This window comes from Poeciliopsis prolifica, unplaced genomic scaffold (assembly GCF_027474105.1).
Source record: "Poeciliopsis prolifica strain line A6 unplaced genomic scaffold, Auburn_PproV2 SCAFFOLD027, whole genome shotgun sequence".
NCBI lineage: Eukaryota > Metazoa > Chordata > Actinopteri > Cyprinodontiformes > Poeciliidae > Poeciliopsis > Poeciliopsis prolifica.
Window position 1 is genome coordinate 4,724,410 of NW_026562402.1, and position 27,870 is coordinate 4,752,279.

At 39.4% G+C, this 27,870-nt stretch overlaps 2 protein-coding genes across 6 annotated transcripts; one reads left to right on the top strand and one right to left on the bottom strand.

Annotated features, from left to right (window-relative positions):
- Positions 1 to 2,460: 2,460 nt before the first annotated feature.
- On the bottom strand, positions 2,461 to 18,400 carry asxl1 (ASXL transcriptional regulator 1). 5 transcript variants are annotated; one of them, XM_055048235.1, is made up of 12 exons: positions 18,102 to 18,400; positions 13,531 to 13,613; positions 13,042 to 13,044; positions 12,134 to 12,251; positions 11,672 to 11,873; positions 9,716 to 9,876; positions 9,137 to 9,221; positions 8,054 to 8,220; positions 7,414 to 7,510; positions 6,690 to 6,795; positions 5,563 to 6,520; positions 2,461 to 5,466 (listed from the first exon to the last, which is right to left on the bottom strand). In XM_055048235.1, the coding sequence occupies exons 1-12, from the start codon at positions 18,156 to 18,158 to the stop codon at positions 2,872 to 2,874; spliced, it is 4,632 nt and encodes a 1,543-aa protein (XP_054904210.1). In that variant the 5' UTR covers positions 18,159 to 18,400; the 3' UTR covers positions 2,461 to 2,871. The 5 variants fall into 5 exon arrangements, with proteins under 5 accessions (XP_054904210.1, XP_054904208.1, XP_054904207.1 ...); XM_055048233.1 differs by lacking the exons at positions 13,042 to 13,044; positions 13,531 to 13,613; positions 18,102 to 18,400 and adding an exon at positions 10,030 to 10,158 and having other exon boundaries at positions 9,716 to 9,834; positions 12,134 to 12,247; XM_055048232.1 differs by lacking the exons at positions 13,042 to 13,044; positions 13,531 to 13,613; positions 18,102 to 18,400 and adding an exon at positions 10,030 to 10,158 and having other exon boundaries at positions 12,134 to 12,247.
- A 2,734-nt stretch (positions 18,401 to 21,134) lies between these two features.
- plagx (pleiomorphic adenoma gene X) lies at positions 21,135 to 27,331 on the top strand. The gene is made up of 2 exons (XM_055048625.1): positions 21,135 to 21,317; positions 23,171 to 27,331. Exon 2 carries the CDS (start codon positions 23,602 to 23,604, stop codon positions 24,865 to 24,867), a length of 1,266 nt encoding a protein of 421 aa, XP_054904600.1. The 5' UTR covers positions 21,135 to 21,317; positions 23,171 to 23,601; the 3' UTR covers positions 24,868 to 27,331.
- The last annotated feature ends 539 nt before the right edge of the window (positions 27,332 to 27,870 follow it).

Genomic DNA, 27,870 nt, shown 5'->3' on the forward strand with positions numbered 1-27,870 from the left:
ACAATGCCATCCCGTTTTACTTTGCTTTTACAAATCAATCAAAATTATTACTTTTTTTTTTAGCTTCAAAGTAGAAAAAAAATTGACTTCTGCAAAAGAATGGCAATATCGTATAAATAAATAAAATAAGTGACTGCATGAATAGTCACCCTTTGAAGTCAGTATTTAAGTCTGAAGTCAGCTGAGAGCAAAGTTCACTGCCCAATGCAGCCTGTGTCTCGATGCCCCTGTTTGTTCTTAATTTTAACTACCATTTATTGAAAGAAAAACTTTTTTCATTCCACACAAGAATTATTTCATATGTGAAACATTTTTATTTTTCAGTTTTAACATTTGTGACATTTTTGTGTGTGCATTTATTTATTCATCCATCAATCTTCTATTTGTCCGGGTTGGGTCACGGGGGTCGCAGCCTCGGTAAGTAGGCCCAGACTCCCCTCTCTCTTCCCAGCCACTTGTTCCAGCTCCTCAAGGCGTTCCCAGGGCAGCCGAGAAACATTTCCAGAAGTAACACACAAATTTTTTTTTTTTTTTAAATCATACATGGTGATTTCCAGGTAATTATTCATTTTTTTAAATTATGTCTCTCACAGTGGAGATGCACCTAAGATGAACATTTCAGACCCCTTCATGATTTCTAAGTGGGAGAACTTGCAAAGTCGCAGGGATTTCAAATCCTTATTTCCCTCATCTGTAGAATAAATTGAATACAAAAGTATGCTTTTATATAGAGATCTACAAATTACTCGAGTAGAACTGTTCAACATATTTTTACTCGAGCAAAAATAATTAGTAGTCATCCAAGAAATGACTCAAGTCAGAATAAAAAAGTATTTGGTAACATGTCGAATCAAGTGCTGAGAAACTGTTCAAATTATCATTTAATATTTAAAAACTACGTCGGACGGACCAAAAATATGAAGTCAAGAAGAATTTGTTATTTTGAAGGACCAAAGCAACAATTCATATAAGGAAAACAAAAATAACTAAATCAGACAAACAGTTTTCAAACTCAGTGTCTTTAAATAGAAAATGTATGAAACTTTAACAAAAACTGTCTGTGACTGGTGAATTTCTGGTTAAAACATGTTTTTCCTCCAGTGGTGGAGAGTCCAGAAATTTTACACAAGAGTAGCGATACTTTATAATAAAATTACTCAAGACCAAAAAGTACAGTGTAAAAATACTCCTATAAGTACTTTTTTTAAAAAAAAGCCAGTCAAGTAAATGAAACTGAGTAAATGTAGTTACTTCCAACTGTGGGGGTGCATGCCACCTCCAGTGCTCCTACGCAGCATCCTGTCACCCAGCTGCTCAGGTCACGCCAATCATCCTGCCTCTTGCAGCTTTGTCTTGGAAAAGAATATTTTCATGGCGCCAAAGGTGCTTCTTAGGAATTTAATGAGGTTACTAAGGTCCAACTTCACAGTCTGTCTGTGGGCAATTTGGAGAAGTGTCTAGCTGAAGGAAGATTCTGCAGAACAAAATGCAACCAAGACTTAAACCAGCGAATCGAACTCAACTCCCAACGGCTGAAACGTCTCATTTGGTTTGTTTCAGCTGTTCAAACGCAGGCTGCTTCTTTGGTTCTCTTCATCTTAATGCTACAATCACTACAACATGCACATATTAATAGATACACATCAAAGTTTAGAGGTACATAAACTTGTATTTAAGATTTATACTTGCAGTCCAAACGTTCAGATAAATTCCAGGCATAAAACCAATCTTACCTACAAAATTTGCATGACATGTTTCCTTAAAGTTTGAAATCAATAATTGAGTAATTTTCAGTTTATTCTGGATGACGAAATTTATAAAAATTTCTACATGGAATGTAATCTGTACCATGTCTCAGAAAATCCATAAGCCACCAGTACATTTTTTATCTATCTTAGAAATATTACTAATAGCAAAAGTTATGCGTTCAGCCCTATTCAAATGTTTTTTAAAGGGATAGTAAAATATAAAATACTTTGAGCTTTACTGGGCTACTTCTCAAATCAGCTCATGAAGTGTTTTTGTTACTTCTGCACGTTCTCATTGCGCTGGATTGAATCCAGAGAGGTCAAGCTGATGAGATTGGTTTTTATTCCATGTTATAGAAAACATACGTGTTGTTGATGCTTCGATTCTTCCATGCATGTCTGAGAAATCCCTTAATCTCCTGTGGCAACCATACAGGTGTGCAAAATGCTCGGTGAAACCTTGCGCCACCTTGTGGTAACCTTCTGAAGCCAGACAGCTGGAAAGAGCAGGACTTTCTTAAAGAGACAGAGGCCCAATTTAAAGGTGTTAAATTACAAAGTCAAATTTCTTTGACTTTGTAACAGTGATTTTAGCGCTATAAAATGATACAATGTGGCTGGAAAACATAACACTTTTCAATAACAATAATTGTTCCTTCATATGTCAACTGCATTTAAATTTAAGCCTAGTTGCAGATAATTATAGCATGAGTCAAATAAGGTGACATTTTATTTACTTGTTTTAATGGATAAAAAAATATTTCTTTGGACATACAGTCAGTTCCTATTTGCAGAGCAAATAAGACATAAAAAAACAGTGACCTCCAAATGATGCAAAATGGAGCAAGACAATGAGGTAAATGGCAAGATTTACACAGTTAAGCATGCCCCAGATTCACAACAACAATAATATAAATCAATACACCAAGAAGAGAAGAAAAGAAAAAAACCTTCACAAAATCTGCAACAACAAAAGAAACTTATTTTACAAGACATGTTTTGCCAGTCTGGACTGCCCTGTGTTCTCCAGCCTCATTAGGCTTCTGTACACTCCGAAGCTGCCCAATAATGCTGCTGGTATTTTACAGACTGCGATTCTACAGTGTACGGACACTAGAACACACTATCTGACCACCAAGCACGAAACACAGAGTTTGGAAGGTCCGATGCAATCATCATGGCAAAAAGCACCACAGCCTTGGCACATGATCATGGCTTTGAGGCGACATGAGCACTTAAGTGCTACTTCTTCAGCTGTAGTGTCTGTAAAAGCTTGAATACTGAGTGTAGCGTGGCTGGAGGCCAAGCGGGGACGCAGCTGGAGTACGCCATCAGCCATACCGCGGGAGAAACCACCGTTATCCATCATTGACACATTAGCTGTGTAGCTTACTACTCCACCACTTCCACCTTGTTTAGGCAACTTCCCATATATTTGGAAGGGAAGGGAGGATGTTGAAGACGAGGGTAAAGGAGAAAGAGGGGAAGGGGAACTGGATGAACAGGGGGTCTTGCTGTGCTCTTTCTTTGATATCCTTGTCAATGTCATCTCCATGTTGAGAAGTCCCTCCATTGCTCCTCCGGTTAAATACCCATCAGTGGAGTTCCCTGGCTCCTTTTTAGTCACACCAGGTACGGTAGATACAGTCTTGGCAATGGCCTGGCAAGAAGGCCGTGGGCTAATTTCATTTTTCACACCAGGTGCAGGAGACAGCTTTCTCTGATGAGAGTGGGGATGCTGAGACTGTGAAAGCTGAATGTTAAACTTTGTACTGGACATTGCGTCCGCATGGTAGGTTTCTGCAGGAGTAGAGGGGTTGTTGGACATGATTTGATCAGATTGTTGCACCCGGTCTGGAGTGTCCCTCTGTGAAAGTTGATGACCACAATACTCTTTAATAACTCTAGATTCTAGAGCACCCAGAGAGACACCTTCTGACTTGCCTTTGGATGACAAAGAACCTGAAGAAATGGGCAGAGAGGTAATGACGGGGACAGCCCCAACAACTTGTTGGGGCTGGTACTGAGGTGCATCTTGGGCACCTGTAAGACATGAGAGTGGACTGTCTGTGGGTGACTTCGGAAGGTTATGAGTCAAATCTGGAGTACGACACTGGACAGAAAATTCAGACCTATGGCCAGCTTCAAGGCTCCTTGGTTCTGGGAGTCTTGCTGGTTGACCAGGTAATATGCTAAAAGCAAGCCTATTTGCAGAATGTGATGGTAAAACTTTTTCAAGAGGCAGACTGCCTTGTAGTAACTGTGTGACCAAAGGGTTGTTGGCTTCTACAGAGGACACAGGCCTGGCTGAGCTTGTCAGTTTTTTGGAGGCCACTAAGCCATTTGGCTGAGCGACAGGAGACTTTAAAGATCCACAACATTCCCCTTCAGTATAAGTTTCTTTAGAGCTCTGACAGTCTTCTCCAATTTCCACTTTTAAAGCAATGTTTTCTTTTTTTCCTTGTGAACAAGGACTAAAAGAGCGGTGGTCTTGGGAATGAGGCTGATTGTCATGCAGTTGAGGCAGACCTTTGGGGAAGCAAGGCTGGATGACAGTCTGCCCTTTGTGGCTAGACAAGTAGCCCTGAATCACTGGCTGCTGGTTTTGAGAAGAAAGGCTACAGATCACCAACTGGCCATTTCGTTGGGTGCTGAGCTGGGAGCTCCAGTTGGGGTCAGAATACTGCTGCTGCTGCTGCTCATCCTCCTGAGTCTCATTTTCACAGTCTGAAGCAGTTTCTGTTGAATCACTGTGCACGCCCTCTTCGTCATCCTTCTGTCTGAAAACATCGACGATCTCTGCACGTTTTGGAGAAGATACTGTTTTTGGAAATGTGGCTAAATGAGAAAAGTCTTCCTGTGGGTCCAAATGATGTGAACTATGATGGATAACACCACCCACTCCAACCTCCTTTCCCTTTTCTTGTCCTTTGGTCCCCAGTGTTTGAATAACATCCACACCATGAGCCCCAAACCTGGGAAAGGAATCTGGAATTGAAGTTTGGGTTAAGGTCAGTTTTACACAGCCTGGATCTGCCACTTCTGAAAAGGGAGCAGTAGACTCAGGTATTGGGCCGTTTGTGGCCGACTTGGTGGCTGATGACATAGACTTGGAATCAGGCTCTGGGGGAACTGTAAAATCCCCATCTGGTAACTCATTACAGAATCTCAGGGGTTTGGCTGACGTTTCCCCTACATCCACTTGGACCTTTGCTGCCATGCCTGATCTGTGTTGATGTGGACTTGCAACTTGTGGTGACATGGAAGCTGATGTATTTGACAATGAAGGAGATGAGTGGGATGTAGCTTCTACATCGAGAAGCTGTAGTTGTGTTCCAGACGAATTAGGTTCTGAAGAAAATTCCTGCTCTTCAATCCCTCCGTCTCCTCTTCCTCCTCCTCCTCCTCCTCCTCCTCCTCTTCCTCCGGGCTCGACTGGTCCTGGATGCTCTCTTGTTCTTCGTTCGCTGCTGCTATCCGATAACCCAGTAGAAGACCACATCCGGACACTGGTCGACCCTGGCCCCTCGCCAGAGGCCGCAACAGCAGCCTCGCGTTGGGCACGGGCTTGCTGAGCGCGGGCCTTGATGTCTGCAAGGGTCCGCGCGCCACCCGTACCCGACCTCCGCGAGCATTCTGTCTGGGGCACAATTCGGGGGCAGATCTGGTAGGTTGGGTGCCCTTTGACCCAGGGAGGTTTGATTCTGGAAAGTTGAATCTAGTACAACAGACAAAATAGCAAATCAGTATTTCCCTAAAAGATTTTAAGGATTTTGTACATAAAATATTTCTTAGTTTTACAACCAAGTCTTACCCGGATAGGTGGCACCTTGGGTTCTTCGGTTGTCGGCTGTGGCTTCTCTGAACAGACACTGTCAATTGTGGTACGAAAGGACCGACGGTCATTAAGACGTGCCCTTTTTTCGGGAAAGCTGCAGAAAGCCTCAACCTCATCCTGCCTTCTCTTCTGTTCCTTAAGTTGAGTAATGAGCATGGGGGTGGGAGCTGGACTAGCTGATGGACTGCTCTCACGGCTGCTAGTGACGGTCCCTCCTGTGACAGAGGTGACCACAGAGGCAGTATCATCCAAGGGATCAGCAGGAACAGTGGCACTGGAAGATCCTGAGGAGGATGAAGAATCCAGACCTGTGGTGAAAGCTCCCTGTTGTTCAGAAGAAGAGGGTGATGAGGCCGGTGAGGAGGCAGGAGAAGAGGAAGAACTGGATGAGGAAGATGGTGAGGTGGTGGAAGCTAGAACAGGTGCAGCTTCCTTAGGGAGCAAAGAGGGAGTAATTTCAGTCTCTTCGTTTGCACTGGTGGATGCTGTACTAGGACTAGGACTTGGAAGAGGAGTAGGAACTGCCAATGTCATGGGCTCTGGAGCTGGAGAGGCCTTAGGCTCTGTCACAGTACTTTCAAGTGGGAGCTCCACACCACAGTCAACATGGAGAACTACCTCTCCTTGAACAACTGTGTTGTTGGATGTAGGAGAGTCAATGGACACTGCTGCTATGTCCAAAACAGCACTAGTGTCAGCACTAGTGTCTTTTGATTGCAGAGCTGGACCTGTCTTGCAAAGGGTCCGGCGGGCCCTACGACGCAAGTCAGCCCGTGTGCGTCTCCTCATCCTGCCGTCTCTCCTTCGCCGACCCACACTGCGTCTTTTCGGGACACCAGCTGAGACGACGTCAGCATCACTTTCCAGCACAGTTCCTGCGACTTCACTAGCTTCACTCATGAGTTTCAGAGACTCATCTCGTGTTAAGCCAGACCTAAAGGTGGACAAGGTGAGATTTAGCAAATTTTGGATTTATATGACCAAATGTCAGTGATGTTAAAAACATGCATCACTTCTATGTGCTATACAAGTACCATAAACACAAACTAAATTGTAAACGTATGCAAAACACAAATCAGTGTTAAATTAAATTATTATCTTACTTTTGCCCATGGTATTCTTCAAAAAATTTCTCTTTCCAAGCCTCTACTTTTTTCTCTTTCTCCTTTTCCTGTCGGAAACGGACTTGCATTTCATGGGTGAATTCACCTAAAAAATAATAAAAAAAATATATATATATATATATTTAAAAGTGTTTAAGTATATTCAAACTCTAATGTAAATTGAGCATATTTCTTGCAAAGTCTTGTCCTACCTGCCTTTCATTGTTAAATCAAAAATTATTTTGAAATGCTTGAAACACTTTCATTCTTTCAAACAAAAAGGAAAATTCAATTCAGTTTATTTATGTAGTTCCAATTAAATGTCATCTGATGCTTCTGAATCGAATTGTGATCCTAAAATTAGGAATTGAACCACTAGACATTTTTACTTTTAATTAAATATTTGGTTCCTTATTGATGTCTTTCTTTCGTGCACTTTAAAAAATTCTTAATTTCCAATAGGAAAATTCATGCAACTACTGTACATGACAAGCCTCAAAACAATGTCATTCTTGACAAAAACAGGTCAGTCAGAGCCATCATAATGAACATTTCCTACTGCTATTGACCTCAATGTCACTTCCTAATGTTTTAATTGAAAGTGTTTTAAAAAGATGTTTATTCCAGCTTTACAAAGTAAAATTTGTGTCTACAGCAACTGTAAATGTGAGTGTCACAAAATGTTACTTGCGGACCCTGAATTGTTTGCAAGTAATTACGTTACCTTCAGCAAGCCTTTCTTTCCAACTCTGAGAGGCATGGGTGAAGAACTCATTGTTAAGAGCTGAAGTACTTAGGCGGGTCATACCGTCAGGCCCAATCTAAAAGCAGAAAGGAAAAAAAAAAGTCAATCAATGCTCACTTGTTGGCGAGCATTATGCATTATTATTCATTACTCCCAATGTTGGCGAGCGTGAACGGAACAACACTTAGCCTCGCAGGGGAGCAGGTAAAGCCTGGTAGGCCACCAAGCTTTACCTACTTGTCTTTTCTTATGGCTCAGTGAGCCAGATCTTAAAACATATAGAATTCATTCAGCAGAAGGAGTAGGTGATTCAATGAGCGACCATCCTAGGCATAAGTAGCTTCTCCCATGCCAATGCAATTAAGTAGTCTCCTCATTTACCAGTAGTGGCAAACCCTAACCCAATTATGGCCTATCAATTAGACCAGTAGCTTATGAACAGATAAAGCCTCCTGTGACTGGGCGATATCCACTGCTGGGTGTGCAGTCGTCTTCATTTTGGTCCTCATACCTTGCTGTAAGTGTGACCTTTTTACTAAATCATAGAAAAAGGACAGAGAGATCTTCTATTTTGTCAGAGACAACTCTACTCTAAACGAACAAAAATATAGTAACCCACCTGTCGATCCACCTCAGGCAACAGCTGCAGTAGCTGCTGCTGTGAATGCGAGGGAAAAGCTGAAAAGGTCCGCACATTGATGAGTGCTCTAATGTTGGTATTGACCAGGATGGAACCAGGCGTCTCAAAGTCAATGTCCACACCTCCACGACTCTTTTTCATGGGACCTAAGACAAAACAAAAACAAAATCACTGAGTTCAACTTGGAAGACATTCAACTGAATCCAAATGCAAACGAATTACATCCTTACACTTTACAAGATAAACTGGTCCAGTTAAATAGAATCAGCACAAGTTCTCTGTACAGTCCACACAAGAAGTATTCGCAGCACATCAATTTTTCAACAATTGTTATGTGACAGTCTTACTCAAAAAGGTATGAATCTTTTCGCAAATTTCCGCTCTGGGTGCCACTGGCCAAATGTGGGTAAATGTGCGAAGTGGTGTGCGATTTCAAACAAGATCAGCCATCTTGGAGGGTTTGCAATTTGAACAGAAAAAAAAACAACAACAAAAAAACACTGTTCAGTTTGTACTCCTGTCCAGGAGTCGAGTGCCCATCTGCTGTACTGGACAATGAAAATTATTTTACAGACTGCAACAGCCCATTGGTTGATTTTCTTGAAGGACATTGGGTTAATCCAATGAAAACCTTTAGTCCTTCTTGGCTTTGTGCCGTGAATAGTAGGACTGCAGTCTGCAAATGTCAAGAACTACTGTTGTTTTTATTTACTTTGAAAGTATTTAATCAGCAATACACTCGATGAATGCAATTGATAGAAATTTTGTTTTGCAATTGCAATTTTTTCTATTGCTAAAAGTATTAAAAGTATTTTCAGTGAAACAAAATAAAACAGCTACAGAAGTTACAGAAGAGCAAAGTCAGTGACCAGAACCGTAACAATATTTTGTAAATAATAATAATAATTTGAGAAATATGTCCTACTTGGCCCCATATTCAGACTCGGGCAATCTGTAATACATTCTCTATGCTTAAAAATACAGTTTTCAAGTAATGTTTAATTTAATATGTGAAAAGCAGCAAGCCAAAAGAGAATTTCAGTACACTTTTAACATCTTTACCTGTAGACACATGTTCTCCGTTGACCTTAAGTGGAGTGAGGACAACACGGGGCATCATGACAGCCTTCTTCCTTTGTCTTCCTGACTGTAGAAAATAGGGAAAAACAGAAGATGTCAGAACTTCTATGCTTTGTGCACACATTAGGAAAGTGAGAATTTCAACCAAAAACATGTCTTTGCAGATTTTTCAGCTCCAAGCTGCAAAAACCATGATTTGGATGTGAAAGTAAAAAAGCAACTTAAACCTCAACCCCACTAAGCCAGTAATGCTATAAGTTCCCTCTACTAAGAAAATGTCAAACTACAAAGTTCATTCCAAATATTACAGCAAAGGTCATGCTGCCACTGAGAATAAGGGCTGTTGTGCTATGGAGCAATGCTTAGATCCAACATCCTGCCTTGAAGATACTTCGCTTAAACACAGATCCTCATGAATCTACGTACAAAGTAAAGGGATGACAGAATATGTCTGTGATGCATGGAAAGCCGTTCCAACAAAATTCCATGACTTAAGTAGTCTTTAGGAGAGAGTAGTCTGAAACTAAATTACATTTGATGTCTTTACATTTGAGTGCTCACCTGTCTTGAACGACTCAGTCTAGTCTGAGCGTGTTGGCTTTGCTGAGGATCCGTGCGTCCCTGCTGTCCTGTTGCCCTGCTGAGACGTGTTTGAGGGTGGCTGCTGGGAGTCTGCAGCTCTGTGGAGCAGGAGGCACTGGATGAATTCTCATCCACTGATGCTATAACCCAGGAAAAATAATAGTAAATTAAGCAAGTATTATTGGACACAATATTTATAATAGTTTCAAAACAACAAAGAAAAAGGCCAAGTGACAAGCACCAAACCTGTAGAAATTCTGGTGAAGTTAGCAGTTTAAAAGGAACAAACATACCAGTCGGTGGGTCTGTTCCACTTCCCCAAGTTTGAGTCAGAAGTGATATTACTTGGACAGTGTTGACAGCAACCATTGGAATATTCATACTTGTGAGTTTGTGGGATTTGGAAAGACTGTCAATGTTGGCTGTAATATAAAAAAGTGTTACTTTATTCTTAACAGACAGTGTGTTATGGCTAGAGCTAGGTAACAAAACAATGCCGATATATATTGCAAAAATATTTTTTCGATAGATATGAGAGTGTCGATGGGAATGGGAATCAAGAACTGGTTCTTGAAGAGAACCTAGTTGTTCAATTCCTTGGAAAAGTTAAGCTACTTGCTTAACAATCCCACTGTGTGACAAACGTGTCACATGTAATGTGTCCAGTACATTACATGTGACACGTTTGCGTGATGACATATTCCACACGCTCCGCATTTTGCTTTAGAAAATATCCAAGACATGGTTACTAGGGCCAGTGCCAAAATGTCCAGAGCTTTAACAATAACAAAAAGATAAAGTACGTCCAACATTCTCAAACACACAGCATGCAACCGATTTCAAACAAATGTAAAGTGTTTGATACGATGCTTAGCGATGGTGCTGACTTGAGGGCACCGGACTTCCGGGAGACATTGCTAGTGGAATAATCGGGACGGCGCAGTAGTATGTAGACTGTAATCATATTAGCCACTGTCATTCGCAATAAACGATGTTCAAATTCTAGATTTTTAAAACCCCTCAAGGCCTGTGGTGCCTTAAGCAGCTGCTTAGTTTACTGTGATAGGCACAAATGAACTAAGAATGTAATGACACCTCTAAACATTACGTTGTGTTTTAAGATCCACTGGCTGATTACTTAATGGGCATTGTTTTGTTTGTTTGTTGTGCTTTCTCATTTTTAAGATCATAGTTGTATGTTTAAGCATCATTGGCAATGTCTTCCAGTAACATACAATTACCCACCAAAATTTTTATATTTCTTGTCAAATTAACATTTTTTTAAAACAAAAACATAGCGGGCTGGTGGTGGACCGTCTTAGCACTCTAACCAACGGATTTAGCAAGTTCTTTGGGGAAAACTTTGCATTGAAATCTATTCACTTAATATTGATGTTAATAGCAGGGCTAAACAGGACCTCTGTTTTTTCAAGGCCTCATCATTATATTGATGAGGCCTTCATCAATATAATGAAGGCCTCATTATATTGATGTTTTTGTGTAGTGGTTTTGTTGGTGGTTTGGATAATTACAACATCATGATGGTATATTAAATCTGTAAATCCCTTCAGGGATAAGGTACTGTGGCCTATCACTAATGAATAGGTAGTATTTACTTATTGAATTTATAGGTATTTATAGGTGATATTTACTGAGCAACTATACAACACAAAGTTGCATCCCACAAATATGGTAAAACAGGCAGTTTTTAGCAATGCATTTGACTGCCTGTTATGAAATCTTTCCATTGAACCAGTTCTGATAAGTTAAAATATCCTCACTTCAAAACTATCCAAAACTAAGTAAATTAAACTGAAGATCAATTATTGAAAATATAGACGCACTGCATATGTTTTAAGGTGCATGACAAAGTTGAAGACTTTTGAAGATTCAATGCAAAAACATGAATTAATGATATGTCTGTTATCGAGTTACCATCATTGTCTATGATGGCTGCTACAATCGTTTCTGAGGAGTCACAGCTCTCCTGTTCAACGGTTTCACTGGAATCAACAAGGGCAACGGCAGATCCTGCTACTGAGCTGCTGCAGCTTGAAGTTGGATGCGCAACATTTCCCACTGGTTCTGGTGGAACCTCTGACTCTGAAGTTGGTTTTGTCCACTGGAGGGCATTTTTCTGCAGAAAACAAATGGCACAAAAATGAGGTAGTACTGTAGAAACATAAGTGATACAACACTTTGCTATAAAGGGCTTTTGGCTTTTAGCCACAAACAACCAATTTGTGACCAAGATTGTAAACAAAAACTAGCTACATATACCAGATGGTAAACCAATGCATTACTTCTATGTTGGATTGTTAGTTACTTCATGTGAAAATAGTTGTAATTCCATGTTATTTTAATTTAAGCAGGTAAAACAATTTCAAAAGGAAATACCTTGAGAGTGAACAAGCTCATTCGTCCAGGAAGCTTGAAGAAAATGCTGTTCTTGACTCTGTCTCCCCTCACTTGAGAGTGCAGCATGGTGACCAGGCAGGCCAGAGGAGCGGTGCCACTGCAGCCACACACACAAATCAACTTTTGGACTTTCCACAGAGACGGTAGAATACATTTATGTCCACATTATCTTATCAAAATATATCAAGTCCTTTTGAAATGTAAAAAGCACATTTAAAACTATTCCACTTTTTTTTTTTTTTAGAAATCTTATTTGATTTTGGGAATTAAATTACATAGTGCAATATACACTTTATGATGAGCATGTAATTTAATATCCCTTTGCGTAAGTGCCAAAAGAATCCTCTTTTTGAGGGAGAACTGCTGCTAAAGCTGTAAATTGGAGGTGGGCATTTATCGCATCAATAAGTAAATACTCAGCTTTGACAGTTTTACTATTTCTCCAGTGTTTGTGTATACACAAGCTTCATAAATAAGCCCTCTAGTCCTTATAGTATTTACCAAACGTGCATTTGGTCTGTCCCAGTTTATTTTTATTTTTTTTCTCCGAAATTCTGACTCAAAAACTATGTTTGTAGCTGAAATATTAGCACTTCTAACTTAGTCATGCTGTCTTGGACTAAACAGGATCGTGTTCTGCAAGAGAAACTTTTATACAAAGAAATACTTGAGTTTTATTATGGTGTATGAACCAAAAAGCAAAACTCTCATGTTGTTAAAATTCCACCTACATGTGGCTTTTATACTTGGTCAACAAGTTGCACTTTAAATAAATCCTTGGGCAGATAAAATAACAGAAGGGGAAAAGGAAATGCTATTTGTAGCGAGAGGAAAAAAAAAAAAAAAACGCTCCAATTTTAACATCAACTTGAAAATTATGAACATACCTTCTGTTTATAGTTGGCAGCAATCGAAGAAGTTCATGGAGACAGAAAGAAAGTCAGTTATTAATAACAGAAAAATTTAACCTATGTTTAAACTTAAATTGCAAAAATACTGTACAGATAGTATTACAAAATTCCTGTACTAAGTCAAATAAATGTGAAAAATGTGAACACGTACGTTTGAGCATATTTGAGGTTGCTCAATTGTTAAGTTAGATGACTTTAGTATATATTCACAAAGATAAATGTGGTTTAAAGATCCACCATGGCATTTATGTCTTAAAAATGACTTGCAATTAGTGAAGCAGTGACCTATATTCTGGTTTGCCACATCAGCTAAGTGCACAATGTTTACTTTCCATGACAACCATGATCGTTGATTTAACACCTACTCACTTAAAGGAAACTAGACAATTGTAGTCTGAAAGCACTTAGTAAAGTCTGAAGTTATTCCATCCAGCAAAACTGTGACCCTGTGCGTTTGTGTCTGACCTCATTTCCTTCAGCCCCTTGGTCTGGATGACATGGAGGATTTGTTTGGGAGTCATGGGTGCATCAGAGAAGTTCTCCAGGACCTGGAAGATACATTTTTTTGAAGATCAAAAACTCAGCTAAGAAAACATGGAGAATTAAAGCTTCATGTGAAAAATCTAAACTGTGTACAGTCCAGAGAAGGACTCTGAAAGACAACTCTATCAGACCTCTTTGAATGATGTAACACAAAGCTGTTCAAAATCAGTACTGAGAGCCAGTCACTTGCATGTATTAGAGGCTTCCGTGTTTTAGCACATTCGACTCAAACAAATGGGCAGCCGGCTGGTTTCAGTAGAATTTGACAACATGCCGAGAGGCTAATTAAGCCATTTGTATCAGCTGTGTTGGAGGAAGAACACAGCTAAAATCGCAGGACATCCTTGCACTGATTTCACATATACATAAATAAAAATGCATACAAAATGAACCTTAAGCACAGGTCAGAAGCGGGTGTTTTGATGAGCAGACAAATCCTTCCAACTCTTTATTGTTCAGTATGGTAAATAGGTCAACATGTCCATCCAGAGATGTGCCTACATAACAAGGAACACCTTAAAGTGAACTAGTTAGTACTTCAAGATAGACACGTATTACACAGTAGCGATGGGTCGGTCAGGAATATTTCAACTCGGGACTTCAAGATGGACTGCTCCGCATTTTTTCCCCCCTTTTGCTGCTCAGCTCTCACTTTGTGACTCGGCTCAGGGCAGAACTTTGTTTTGATTGGCGTGGCAGCCTTGTGGCCAATCATGTGTGAGGATATGGGACCAGACCATAATGTGAGAACAGGAAGTGGAACAGACAACAGTGGTGAGGAGAAGAGTGCAGCATCTCGTTGCAGTTTAATTATATAATCATTGTGAATGATGGGTCTGTTCATTAGACTTGCTTCATTTGTTTTTGTGATAAAAATGTAAAGTTTGATTAAAATATTATATAAAAACAAAATTTAAAAATCCTGCTTTACTAACAGAACAAACATATAGCCAATTTATCGTGCAGTCGATCTTATCCGCCGTCCTTATCTATCTTGGGAGAGGTCTAAAAATCACCCACAGTCCTCTGCTTTCCCAAGAGAACGGTTTGACTGATACACCGGCTCACCAGGTCATGTCTGCATGTTTATGCCAAACAATAGATGTAGAATTGGCAATTCAGCAACTTTCTTGCAATATTGAGCAACATTTAAGACGGAAAAAAAATTGGTGTTGGACAAAATCGGAATCGGTAGGTTAGGCTTTCTAAAAGATCGGCCAGAAAACTGCAATTAGTGCAGCCCCATTCTCTAACTTATGATGCTCGCTCATGCACCTCAGGATTTTTGTAACTAACATTTTTCAACACAAAAAAATTAGGGGCTGTTAGTGGACTGCCCCAATGCCTCTACCACAGCACTAAGCAAGTCCTCTGGGGGAGAGCGTGTGCTGGTTTCTCAAAATGCTGCAACACAAATGATTTACATTGGAGAAAATGTATTTCTCAAGTTTTTCTAGCAGTACTGTCAAACAGTCAGTCACCAGTCTTTATTATTTGACTCCTTCAGCACACAAGCGGGAAACAACCATTTAGCTACTTCAGTTCTTAATTTAAAATTGAGAAAAAAATTAAGCATGGGTTCACAGGTTGTGCTCATTATCACAACTTGTTCTTCCTTCACCAGTAAGCTAGTGACATGCTGACAGTAACTGGATTATGCATCCTTGAACAAGCTAGCATGGGTCTGTGGCCTACAAAACATGTTCATTATATTTAATATCCAAATCATTTTCAGATAATGAGATTTCACCTGATCAGTTCTGCCTGTTTTGAGCTCATTTGGGAATGCAGCGTTTTAGGGCTACGTTTCAACCATGTAAATAAATTACCATTGGTCACGCACTCCTAACTTGGTGTTTACATTAGCACCTCAGACGGGTGAAAAAGGCAACAAGCAGATACATAGTGACACAACCATACATCTTTGACCCAGAAGCAGAAGAAGTGCAGAACCCTGAACAAACCTTCAAGCCACAACCACTGAAGGATTGAACACTGCGTATCTGACACACCTTTATGTTATTGATTCTGCTTCAGGGCAGTGTGTCATGACATCCTGCAGCCGACATCAGCACAATAATTTATACCGTCTTTGCTATCTTTATTTAAAATATATGTTTGCAAGGTTAGAGGAGAAGCGCTTCTCTCAACATGTTAAAAAAAAAAAAACTCAGGCAATGTCAGAGCGCCCGACATGTCATTATGCGCCTTCCAAATTGTCCATAATTTGTAGACTTGTCATGGACAGTAGGGACAGAAACTTCCTTCAGTCCAAGTATTTTGGCAAATCCTGCCATGTTATTTTCAAAGAACTCCTTCCTAAACCGAACTGCACAAACAACTTTCTACGTTAATATTGCCAGATGAGGGGCTGCGCTTGGCTTGGGGTTAGAGATGTACCAATATGATATCAATATTTGCACAGAAAAAAATTTTGATTGGATATCGGTGGCGATGTGGCCGATCCATAAGGGTTGATCTATTCAATCCAATTCTATACTTTGTGCTCAGTAGGTGTAATTCATAGTTACAGCACAAATAAAAGCCCCAAACTTTCAGAATGAATTAAGTTTATTACTATTTATGTTAAAAACAATGTGAAGCATACAAGATATACATATACATGCCCTATATTTGCACAAAATATACTAGCGATCATCAGAGTTTGATATGGATTTAAATGTCATAAAATGTTTGATTGTTTTGATTATTATTATTATTATTAATGTATCTGTTTCTATTTACTCTGATCTGATCCACTTAATGTATTTCATGTCTGTATATATGTGGGTTTGTTCGGGTTTGTTCTAGCCCTATTAGGTTTGTAGGTTAAAGGTACATTGTTAACTGTGTAACTATTGTACTGCCTTCACATTGTACCTCACATTAAAGCATAAATAAAGTTTTGAAAAAAAAAAATTGTTACATTTACTTTATCGCCAGTGAGTTTTCCCACTAATGGCCGAGTTATAGTCACGCTTTTGCAGGAGCCAAGACAGCGGTATGGCATTTATAGTCAAGGCGATCGTTGGACCTATATTCTCATATAATTAACCTTCATAGAGGGTTTATATAAATGACACTGCAAGGAGACCAGCTCTGCAAGAAAACCTTCCAAATCGTCCAGTTTGTGTGAAGCTTGGCTCTGATTTGCGCCGAGTTACAAAAATTCAGAAGTGCCTATCCAGTCACTTCCTGTGACTGGTTGGGCCTTAACCTGACCACAAATCTATTGTGTTTGTACTTATGTCTCTGGCAACTGTGCCGATTTCCTTAATTTTGAGAGATCAGTAATCAGCCGATACTTGGACTTGATCTTATCCATCTCAGCAAACATCTAAAAATCAACCACTGTCCTCTTCTGCTCTCCTGTGAGAGAAGTTTGACCGACAGACCAGGTCATGTCTGCACATTTGCAGTTAGCAGTAGTTACCCCTCTTTTAGCAAATTGGTTGCTACATTTAGGACGTTTCAGACAAAACAAATTGGCAACGGCCAAAATCATAATGGACATGTCAGTCTTTTTAAAGATCGGTCATTGGCAATCGGCCAGAAAACTGATTTGTAATCAAAGAATAATTTGAAGACCATAAAGTGAAGACTTGTATTTATCTATGCATTTGAAAACATGTCACCATTTAGAAAACAATGACTACAAGAGTATGTGTGGTGTCTGTTACTTTAAATAAGACCCAGCCAATAGCAGTATTAATTTTGCAGACAGGCTAAACCAAGACAGGCCTTATCCTGACCACAAACCTGCTGTGTTTGTACTTATGTCTCTGGCAACTGAAAAACTTCAATTACAACCATCGATGCTCCTCCTGCAAAATGCTTTGCTTTAGTTTTTAATTGGGTGTTGCTTTACACGAAGGTTACATTGAATCCAGCTCTGGTGCATCATTAACAGCGAGAGGAAATTCTCAAGACACTTGAAGACGTTAACCTTGATATTATTAAAATAGCTTCGCCTTCAAAAGGTTATTTCCAAATAAATTTTTTGCTTCACATATACCCCTAAATATATGTTGCATACACATTACCTAGGTATTGGAGTCGCGTTGTGTGCCAGTTTGTGCTATATTTGCGCATTGAGGCTGTTAGATGCTCAAAAGCGTCGAGCTACTGGCTAACCAGCTAGCTAACTAGCTGCCTAGCAAACAAAGACCTGAATAAGAAGCGGCTATTTGTTGCCCAGCTTTAGGGGTTTCACTTTGTCGCGTTTTAATACATTACACAAGACACGTTTTACGCAAAAACAACAATCGTAAAAGTGGACTGGGGTTCAAGCTAAACACAAAGTATTTGTTGGCAAGATTAATTCTCGCATTCATGTGATTAAGCTGCTAGCTGCTAATAGTTGGCTAACTAAACACCAGAAGCTAGGATGTGGTCGTGAGTGGAATGTCCACAGGCAGCAATGTGTCTGGATTAAAATCGTTTCTTTTCTAAAACATTCATGGTTTACATGCAAACCGAGTTTTATTCCTTACCATTCGAGCTGCTTCAGCCCAGGTCCGCTCCTTCTTTCTCTTTTGCTTGTCCTTCATTTCTTTACCGCTCGCCTCTGCTGGGTGGCTACTAAGCAACCGAAAAGCAATCGCAACTGAACTGTTCAGCTAAGTAGAGTCGAAGAATAGGCTCGTTTCGACGCGAGGCAACGCTATTGTGCAGTGGTTGCTGGTGTGTCTGCTGTCGAGTCCAAACCAACACTACAAACACATCTTCCTGTCGAGGCAGAGTTACAGTGTTAGCAGCCGTACCATTGCAGGACAAGCTAAGTTCAGAGGTCAAATCCTCCGCAGGAATGCAACAAAACCTATCCGCCTCCAGGAAATAGGCGGCTTATGCTGTTGCACTTTACGATAACAAAGCAACGGAGTCTGCTTGTTCCATAAAATACTGTTTACAAGTTAGTAACTTTAAGACGTAACAGATTTAAATGTGAATTACATCGCAACATTTAGACAGGAAACAGAAATACATTTGGGGTAAATTAATTTTAGGGCTTGCAGATAATTAATGAACAGTTGGCAATTAGAAACTAAGTAATTTCTAAGAATTGGATTATACGAGCAAAGATGATTAAGATAGTATGTTATAATTACGATCTCATGACACTATCTGAAAATTGTGACTTGCTGTGTCATAGTTATGACTTTGTTGACAATAATAAGATACTACCTCGCAGTTATGACTTTGCTATCTCATAATAATGAGATCTCATAATTATGAGGCACACTTTTATTTTTTCATAAGGGTGATGGAAATGGGCTTCCATACATCTGTGCTGAGTGCTTTGAAAAGTTTAACCAGAAAACAATAAGTGAGGCTGCTGTTGTTTCTCTCAAGACCATTTAAAGTCATATAATATTTTTTGAATGATCATTTTATTATTTAAATAATAAAGTGAGCAAAATGAATTTTGTTTTTTGTTTTTTTAATGTAATGGCGGGATCCCAGCATACCCAAAGGATTGAGTGCCTTTAGTTAATTTTAGTTGTATATATTATTATTATTGTGTGTTTGTTTATTTAATATTGTATATTTTGACTTTTTGCACGGGAGTTGCAATAGAAATTTCGTTGAATCCTGTTCAATGACAATAAATGCTATTCTATTCTATTCTATTCTTCTAGTGTTTGAGCTAAATAATTGTTTTAGGAACAAATTATGCAGCACCAAAGCAAAGTAACTGATCTGCCATGCAGGACAGTGACAAATTAAAATCACAAAGAGAATATGCAACAAAAATGTGAATCATCTGTCACTTGGTGTTCTGTGCTCATTTATTGTAACTATACAAATAGTGTCTTCAGCATTTTCACATTGCTGTGTAATAATATCTTTGGTTTTGGCTGTGATTAACTTTACATAATTCGTTAGCCAGCATAATTTCTATTGGGCAATTATGCCGCTACATACAAAGATGTCCCACCACATGAGAAACAGAGCTCTGCTGTCCACAAACGAAGCATTAGCTCTTCTCTTTGAGTCATTTGGTAAGATAGTTCACATTTAGACAGTGAATGTATTTCAGGTCAATTAAAGGTGTTAGGAACTTTTAATCTTTGCAACAAGATATGATGAAATAGTGTAAGAGTTGGCCAATGCTAACAAAATTTTACCAAGAATATTTTGTTTCATTTCTAGTCCAAATAATTTTTTTACACTTAACATAACAGCAATTTCAACAAAGTGTTTTACAACTTGGGGTGGATGATTAACATCACAAAGCTCAAATAATACCTCAACTGCACCTGTGAAGTTTGTTTAATGTCTTTTAATATCTGATTGGTGAAATACCAGCAGTTTTATATATTCTTCTTTAAGATACAAATGCACCATAAACATATATGCAAAAGCCAAACATGAGCTTTCTATCTCTTTCCCTTCTAAGATATAAACAAAAACTTTCTATAAGAAGAAAATAAAGAAAGAATACATTCAAACTATTTTTGAGTTATTTTTTAGGTCAATAAAGTCAACTGACATCAATTACTATGTGTTTTTTGTGTTAGTCTGATTATTAAAGGACAGTTTTCATCTTATACAAACATTAACAAGCTAAATTGATTTTCATACATTGTTTGCACCAAAGACTTTATAAGCACGGTTTCACTGCGTCTCTAAGGTTTTTGCAATTTTAAGTTAACATTTGTCATCACTGTGACTGCGTACAAAATAGGCCAAATTTAACCAAATTTTAACCCAGTATGTATGAAAAGTGAATGCAATACTTTTGCAAAATAACGCAAAAGAAAAAGAAATTAGACATGGATTTCGCATGGGAAGATGTTTAGTGGGCATATCTAAACATCAAGAAATTCTTGCCCTTTTTCAAAAACATGTGTTATTGCTTACCGGTGATGTAATACTAAAAATATAAATTGGGAAGAAGTGTGGATGTTTCTCTACACATTTTTAACAACAAAAAATTTGAGAGAATTCTTACAAAAGTATCCAGCTAATCATATGGTAAAAAAAAAAAAAAAATATATATATATATATATATATATATATATATATATATATATTATATAATATATATATATATATATATATATATATATATATATAAATATTATTAAAAAGATATGAATGCAAACTTTTTTACTATGTGAAATGTTGACAACTGAAATTGTTCACATGTTTTGGGGAGAGGTCTATCGGTTTATGATGATAGTGTATATAGGAGATTTGTTTTATGAATTATCTTTTTTTAAATTAATTTGATTGCATTTTTAGCAGTTTTTTATTATTAATCACAAGTGTAAATTCAATAGAAAAACCTCTTGCTTTGTGACTTTTAATTTTCTACCTATTCAATTACATTCAGCTACTATTAAAACACTGTGAGGCATATATTGAGTATAATGAGTGTTTTTTTCTAAATGTGGTTCATGTACATGGTGTTGTTATACCCCGTGCCTCAAGTTGAGACTACTACTCTTTGTGTACTTGTTGTACTTTGTCCTTTAATAAAGAAGAAAGACAAAATAGGAGCAGCTGAATTTTGCCTCTAGTCTAATATCTGCAGGACAGTCGTCCTCCCCGTCGTTACGTGACGTCACTCTCCCAGAATGCCTGGGCTCCAGCGCGGCGCCCCGCTGTCCAGGCCCAAACTCCAACAAACAGCTTCCAAACTTCTCCCATCATGTCGCCGTGAAGCGCAAAACGGGGCGGAAAGCAGGAAAGGCATGCGTCCGGTGAGTACGGCGGTGTTTTCGTCTGCCTGGAGAACCCAACCCGTTTGTCTGGTCCGGTTCCCTGCAAGAAAAGTGGAGAATTGAAGTCACAACAACCTTCGGCAGAAGTTTTCAAGCGTTCATCTTTTGTTTACGAGCAACCCTCCTGCTCTGGACGAAGGTCTTCCGTTTGTCAAAGACACGCCAGCTGCTCTCTGGAGAAGACCCGGAGAGAAACCCGGCGCCTTGCTGCCGAACACACGAGTCAGAAACGCGTTTGTGCAAAGTTAGTTTCCGCCAGCAGGCTAGCAGCGAAGTTTAGCCTGGGACTGGTCTGCAGGCATCGATTCGGCCGCATCAGTTCCAGAGCAAGCTTTGAAAGTCTCACTTTGTCTGCTGCAAACTCTACAGGGACTAAAAGTTTGCTACACAGTTGTCATCATAAGTGTACAAAGTCTAGTGAAGTTGATGGTTTATTTATTTATTATTCTGGGGTTTTTGGGCCATTTTTCTAGAGGACATGATTAACATAAAAACGTTCTTTTCACCCTTGCTGGTTGGGTGAAGCCATTTACTGTGAAACGACTCTGTTTACTATTCTTAAATTCAGAAGGACCACAGGAACTTCCCAAAATGGCCCAAACCAAAAGTTTATACATCCTGGGGATTTTGGCCCAGACCCCACATGTTGACACAATTAGGTCTGAATGTCTGTGAAATATACCAGGCGCCTTGCCAAAAAGTTGGAATATAATTCAAAAGTTGCTTAATTCCCATAATTCCATTCAAAAAGTTATGCTTTCATAGGTTATAGATGATTGAAAGTTTAAATGATTGAAAGTATTTATTTGTTTGTTGTTACATAATTTGGGCTCCCAAAGTAAGTAGTTAGTTTAGTTACCACAGCTACAATCTGATCTGAGATTAATCTTTGAGATCGAGCTCTGTCTGATCACAAATGTGTCTCAGTAAATTACCATTGTCACTGATTGCTTTTCAGGTTGGCCACTTCAATTAGAGAACCTTCTACCAGATTTGACTAAATCTATGTTAAAATGCTGATGTTCTTAGCGGGAAGAAGGGCCTCTAAATCAAATTCTGCTTCATGATGAGTTAAATCTGCTGCTGGTCCACAGACTGAACTGGAATGAATTTTACAGAATTAGCTTTGCGATATAAAGTAGTGTTTTGGCCGCTGCAGCTCCCGTACTAGGGACACACCAACAGAATAAAGGGGTCAGCCATGTAAAAACACTTTATGAAACACCAACTTCTTCCCCCAAAAATAAGTAGCTTGTAGCTTAGCACAAGCTTCAGAGCCACATGAAATAGGAGGAAACTTTTCTGTCCATTTGTCAGCACATGGTTGATTGCAGGCGCAAAGATACGACAACTTCTCAGAAATATGACATCTGCTGTCTGGTAAACATGTAAATAAATCAGTAGAAGCAAGAGTTGAAGGTGCTGACTGCTCATGTGAATCAGAAATTTCTTTAGGACAAAAATTAAACAAACTTTGGTCATTGTCTATAAAGCAATGCAAACGGGGGAGTTGGGTTCCCTCCCATAATATCCTGCAGCGTCCCAGAGTGCGGTTGCAGTGGCAGGAACATGAACGCTAAGAATCAAAATACTGACAGATATTACTTCAATGAAAATGTCTATGATATTTTAGTGTTGAGCATTTTTAAATGTGCGAATAAATACATATAGATGTATATTGCATGTGCATCTGCAAATTAAGTGAGCTGATTCTATACCTTCCATGATTCTGCAGTAATTCATGTTTCTACTTGACATACCTTTTGTTGCGCCATTTACTGGTGATTTTAACATTTAGTGACATTGTTTGTCTTTTTGTGTTCAATTTTCAGGTTTGTAATGACGGTGGACTACCCAGGTGATTTGGCAGCTGGCACTGTCTGTTTTTAGATCTTTTCGGTGCTAAACTGGACTGGAGGCCAGCACAACTGCCCTTCTCAAAAAACACTAAACTGAGCCGTCCTCTGAAAACATCTCATGACTGCAGCCCCTTTGGGGTTGCTATGGCATCTTCTTTAGCACAATTAAAATGCTGGACTTTCCCCATCAACAGTAAATGGATCATTTTTGAATTCCTGCAGAAGAACAACAAACTTTAAAAAAAAAATGGTTCATACTAATCATTCATTCTGGAGTTAAGAGAATAACCACAATACCAGTGACTAATGGTTATTTCTCCTCATGACTCTTGTTTGTATCTGCTTAGGCTCTTGGTCAGCGTCCTGCGCAGCTGCAGAGCCACCAATTTCCATGTAATTAGACCATGTTTCACCAGGATAATCTCAAAGGGCATGTTTATGAGGACCTCCCAGCCAGTAGGCAGCTTTTCCAATGCCAGGAATGTGGAAAACAGTACAACACTCAGTTGGGTTACAAACGCCACCTGGTTGCCTTCCACAGCACTACGGCGGGCCAGCAATGCATGAAGGAGTCCGCAGCTATGTTGGAGAACCTGGGTGAACACAGTGACACGCCCCTCTCAACAGAGGGAAGCCCTAATGTGCCATTGAGAGAGAGGAAGTACTCATGTGAACGATGCGACCGGCGGTTTTATACCCGCAAGGATGTACGTCGTCATGCTGTGGTGCACACTGGTCGCCGTGACTTCCTTTGCCCATGCTGCGCACAACGATTTGGCCGCAGAGACCACCTGACCCGCCATTTGAAAAAGAGCCATGCACAGGAGTCTGGTTTGATGCCGCCATCTACTCCCAGCACTCATGTGGCTCCTCAAACCTCAACCAACCCCTGTCCAGTCAAAGAAGAGCCCAGTCCAGAGTCTTCTGTGATAAGTTCTGCCTCTAAGGATACCTCTGAAGCTTTTACTAGGGAAATGAGCACTTCCTACACCTTGACAAATCTAATCCCTGCTATGGGGCATCCTCATGGACTCGTCCAAGGGTCCTTGTCCTCAAGCATGGGTGTAGGACATCATCTGACGACACATTCTTCCCACTCACTTCGCCATGGCCTTCAGCCACCAGCAGCATCACAGCAGCAACCCTATGCTAACATGTCACAGTATCAGTACGGGCCTTCCTCATACCCGCGCTCTGACATGGAGAGCTTCCTGCTGGACTTTCAGAGTAACCCTTCACCTCAACTAAGCACCGTGAATTCCTCCATTTCTGCTTCACCCCAGAAGCAAATTTTGGGTGACGGGCTGGATGTCAGTGGGGACACGCATGCATTACCTAGGACCCCTGCTGTCTCTAATGATTTGCCGTGCAACACTAATGTGGACCTTGGGTCGCTGCTTAGCTTTTTGCCTTTCAGCCTGCCACCTTATAACCCTCACATGGGGTTAGTGATGGGTTATCCACCATCCTCCTCCCCCACTTCTTCTCCATCTTCTTCGTCAGGGTTCTCCTCCCAAGCACCAGGGCCTTTCACTTTTTTCCAGCCCCCCCAGTCTCATGCACCACAAGGCTCAGGAGTTTTTAACCACAGCCAGCTACCTCAGTCATATAGTCCTGCTGTAAGCAATTCCAGCTCCCTACCTCACTATTACCATGCTTTTCAGCAGTAAACGGCTCTTTTCCTGAAGTATTGTCATATGCACTTGTTGTATATATTGTTGTACATATTATTTGAAAACAAGCATCCAAGCAACAAAGTCACCTCATTAGTATTACCTCATAACTGAAAAGATTTGAATGTTTTAGAAAATTCAGCTGATATTCACTACCTTCCCAACCCTCAAAATCCCTCCACCTTTAACATGGAAAATGGATTAACGTTTGAATGCAGATATGTAACCTCTAAAAAACAGTCACCTTTTCTAAATGTGTATATCTTGAAGAGCATCCTTTCTTTTCTGAACATCTGTGGCTTTCTGACAAAAGTGTTGATGGAATTTTCTTAGGCTGTTTCTCATCTGCTGCTTTAATGTGGATTTAGGAAGCTGCGGTAATATCGCTTGTGTTAAGTTGCTGAAGATATCTGGAAACATTTGTCCATCAAATGGGTACCTACCAAAGTTTCTCATTTGCAGTGAACTGAACTCAAAAACTCCGCTTGTTCGAAAACGTTGTCTTCTGTAAGCACATTAGCTGCAAGATATCTTCTACCATATCAATCTTGATAAACATGTTAAAGGAGAAGAACTTTTAAAAATTAAAACATAAACTTCTGGACAGCAGGCCGTCTAAACCAGAGGTCTCAAATTCTTGTCCTTAAGGGCCAGGGTCCTGCAACTTTTAGATGTCTCTGTGTTTTAGCACTCCTGGCTCTGGTATTAGCTCATGAGCAGAACTCTTTGGAGCTTGACTGCATGCCAGGATGACAGTTTTGCCATTTAATTCAGGTATGTAGGAGAAGGAACACATCTAAAAGTGCTTTAGGACTTTAGCTTGAGACCTCTGCTCTAACGGTATGTGCCCAGAATTTGATGGCATGTTTTTCTGCACAAAGCAGTTCATGTAGCTGTATGAATGCGTGATCGTTCACCTCTGAAGGGGTCTAAGGGTTTCTTAGTCATTGTATTTTGTCCCAGAAACCACTGACCTGCTGTACATGTTACTCTAAATTAATGCTGAAGTCTAATTTAAAGACATTTGCAGGCACTTCTCCAATTTGCTTTTTTGTCATATGTTTCATTTTGACCAATTGGTTTTGCTAGGATGTCTTGAAAGGCAGAAGGAAGCAGATACCTTCGTATGGAGTCCATGTCTTCCTGCTCCAGGGAATTAAAATATATTAAGGAATGAGTTCCTTTCAGCTTTGTGTGGAAAAATGAGGTGAAAATGAAAAATTAATGCCTTGAGGGGTTGGTAGATTTTTCTCCCTAGTATTAATTTTGTGGAGGTTTTTTTCATTGTTGTTGTTTTTAAGAAATTTTATGAAGCTTATTCTAATTTTCATAGCGTTGCCCCAGGATCTTAATCTGCTACTGTTGTGAGAGTGTGTAATGCTGACTAGATTAAAGCACTTACAGTAGTTACAAGAGTACGTATCAGACACATGTGGATGTGTAGTTGCTCCTTACGTACCAGTTGCCTCTAGATTTAAAAACCTAAGTCAGCTAATGGACAATCCCTGATTGCTGGCAGTAATTTTGCTTCTGTTGGGTTATGTCCTTCGCGTGTATCCAGCAAAATGCCAAAATAGCTACTTTCTGTCGATGATGACTTGGTGAATAAATCCATCCTGTCAGGAGCAGTTCGCTGCTTCTTAACTCCCATGGATACAGTAAGGGTAGACTTTTACTATCCACTGCTTCTGAGTTTTGGATTTATTTAAGTAATCTTGTTCATCTGAGGTTGACTAATTTTTTTATTATTATTAATATGTAGGACCTTCTAGGAACCAGAGCAGCTTCCCATTTATCTTCTAATTTGTTAAACCTTACATTAGAGTGAATACTGTGACTGTATGTTCAAACACACATATGTGTGTACATGTATGTGAAAGTCTATGAGACTACCTCTGCCTTATCATATTTTGATGTATAATGTTTCTATTATGGACAATGGAAATATATGTAGAGTACTTGTTTTAAAAAAAAGGCTCACACCTCCTGATAAATTATGTTCTGTATTTTGATTATTTTCTACATGGAGATTGTTTGGATGAACAAAAAGCCCTCCAAATAACTTTTAGTGAACCTTTCTTTTAACTGCACCTTTCTAACTTTTACTTTCACATATTTCTTTCACTAATGTTTTTCTTTGGCGGATCCAAGCATGGTGAACATTTTTCTGGTGCTTTTTTTCCCCAGTTTGTAATCTTTTTCTTTATTACTGATTTTCTTCATCAATATCACTCACAAAAACATCCACTGACGGCTTTCCAGAAGCTATGGGAGGTGTACCCAAACTTTTACCTGGTACTTTGTGACAATAGTGTGCCGACATGGCTCAATTATAGAGGAATTCTTAGATTTTTCTTATATAATTTTTTTTTAACAAACGTTTTAATTTCATTAAAATTACTACCTCAAGCTGCAGCAAAACATCTTCAGTAGAGTTCTGTTTTTGTTGCAACAAACCCAACTTGTGGTTCCGTAGTTTTCTTTTCAAGTGAACCCATTTGTAAATTGTGTGCATGGTGCTAGTAAGTTGTACACAGCGGTTACAGGTGCATTTAAAGAAGAATATTGTGAAAAAGTTAAATATCTTTATTTAACTCAGTGATTCAGTTCACTTTATTTATATAGTGCCACTTCACAACATTTGTCATTTTTAGGCACTTTACAAAAAAATCAGTTCAGGCACACAGATATTTTATCCTTGTTGTCAAACCGTTCAGTAGCTTAATTATTTATTCCCTGACAGTTCATTATGGCAATGTGAAACAATTTTGTGTATTTCTGCAAATGTATTACAATGGAAAACTAAGGAAACATATTTACATAACTATTAAGAGCTTTGTTGATCCATCTTTGGCAGCAATTCCAACCTTCAGTCTTTCTGAATATCTTGCCACAAGCGTCGCACAGTCTGTCTTTAGGCGGTTTGGCAAATTTCTTTCCAGGACTTTCCAAACTCCATCAGATTTGATGGGAGATGTCCGGGCAGCCATTTTCAGATTT

Coding starts and splice junctions, on each gene's coding strand:
- asxl1 (XM_055048231.1), bottom strand. CDS start 12,220: ATGCTGCACTCTCAAGTGAGGGGAGACAGAGTCAAGAACAGCATTTTC. Junction 9,222..9,715: donor GACTGAGTCGTTCAAGACAG/GTGAGCACTCAA, acceptor TATTTTCTACAG/TCAGGAAGACAAAGGAAGAA. Junction 5,467..5,562: donor CCAAGGTGCCACCTATCCGG/GTAAGACTTGGT, acceptor CTGTTGTACTAG/ATTCAACTTTCCAGAATCAA.
- plagx (XM_055048625.1), top strand. CDS start 23,602: ATGTTTCACCAGGATAATCTCAAAGGGCATGTTTATGAGGACCTCCCA.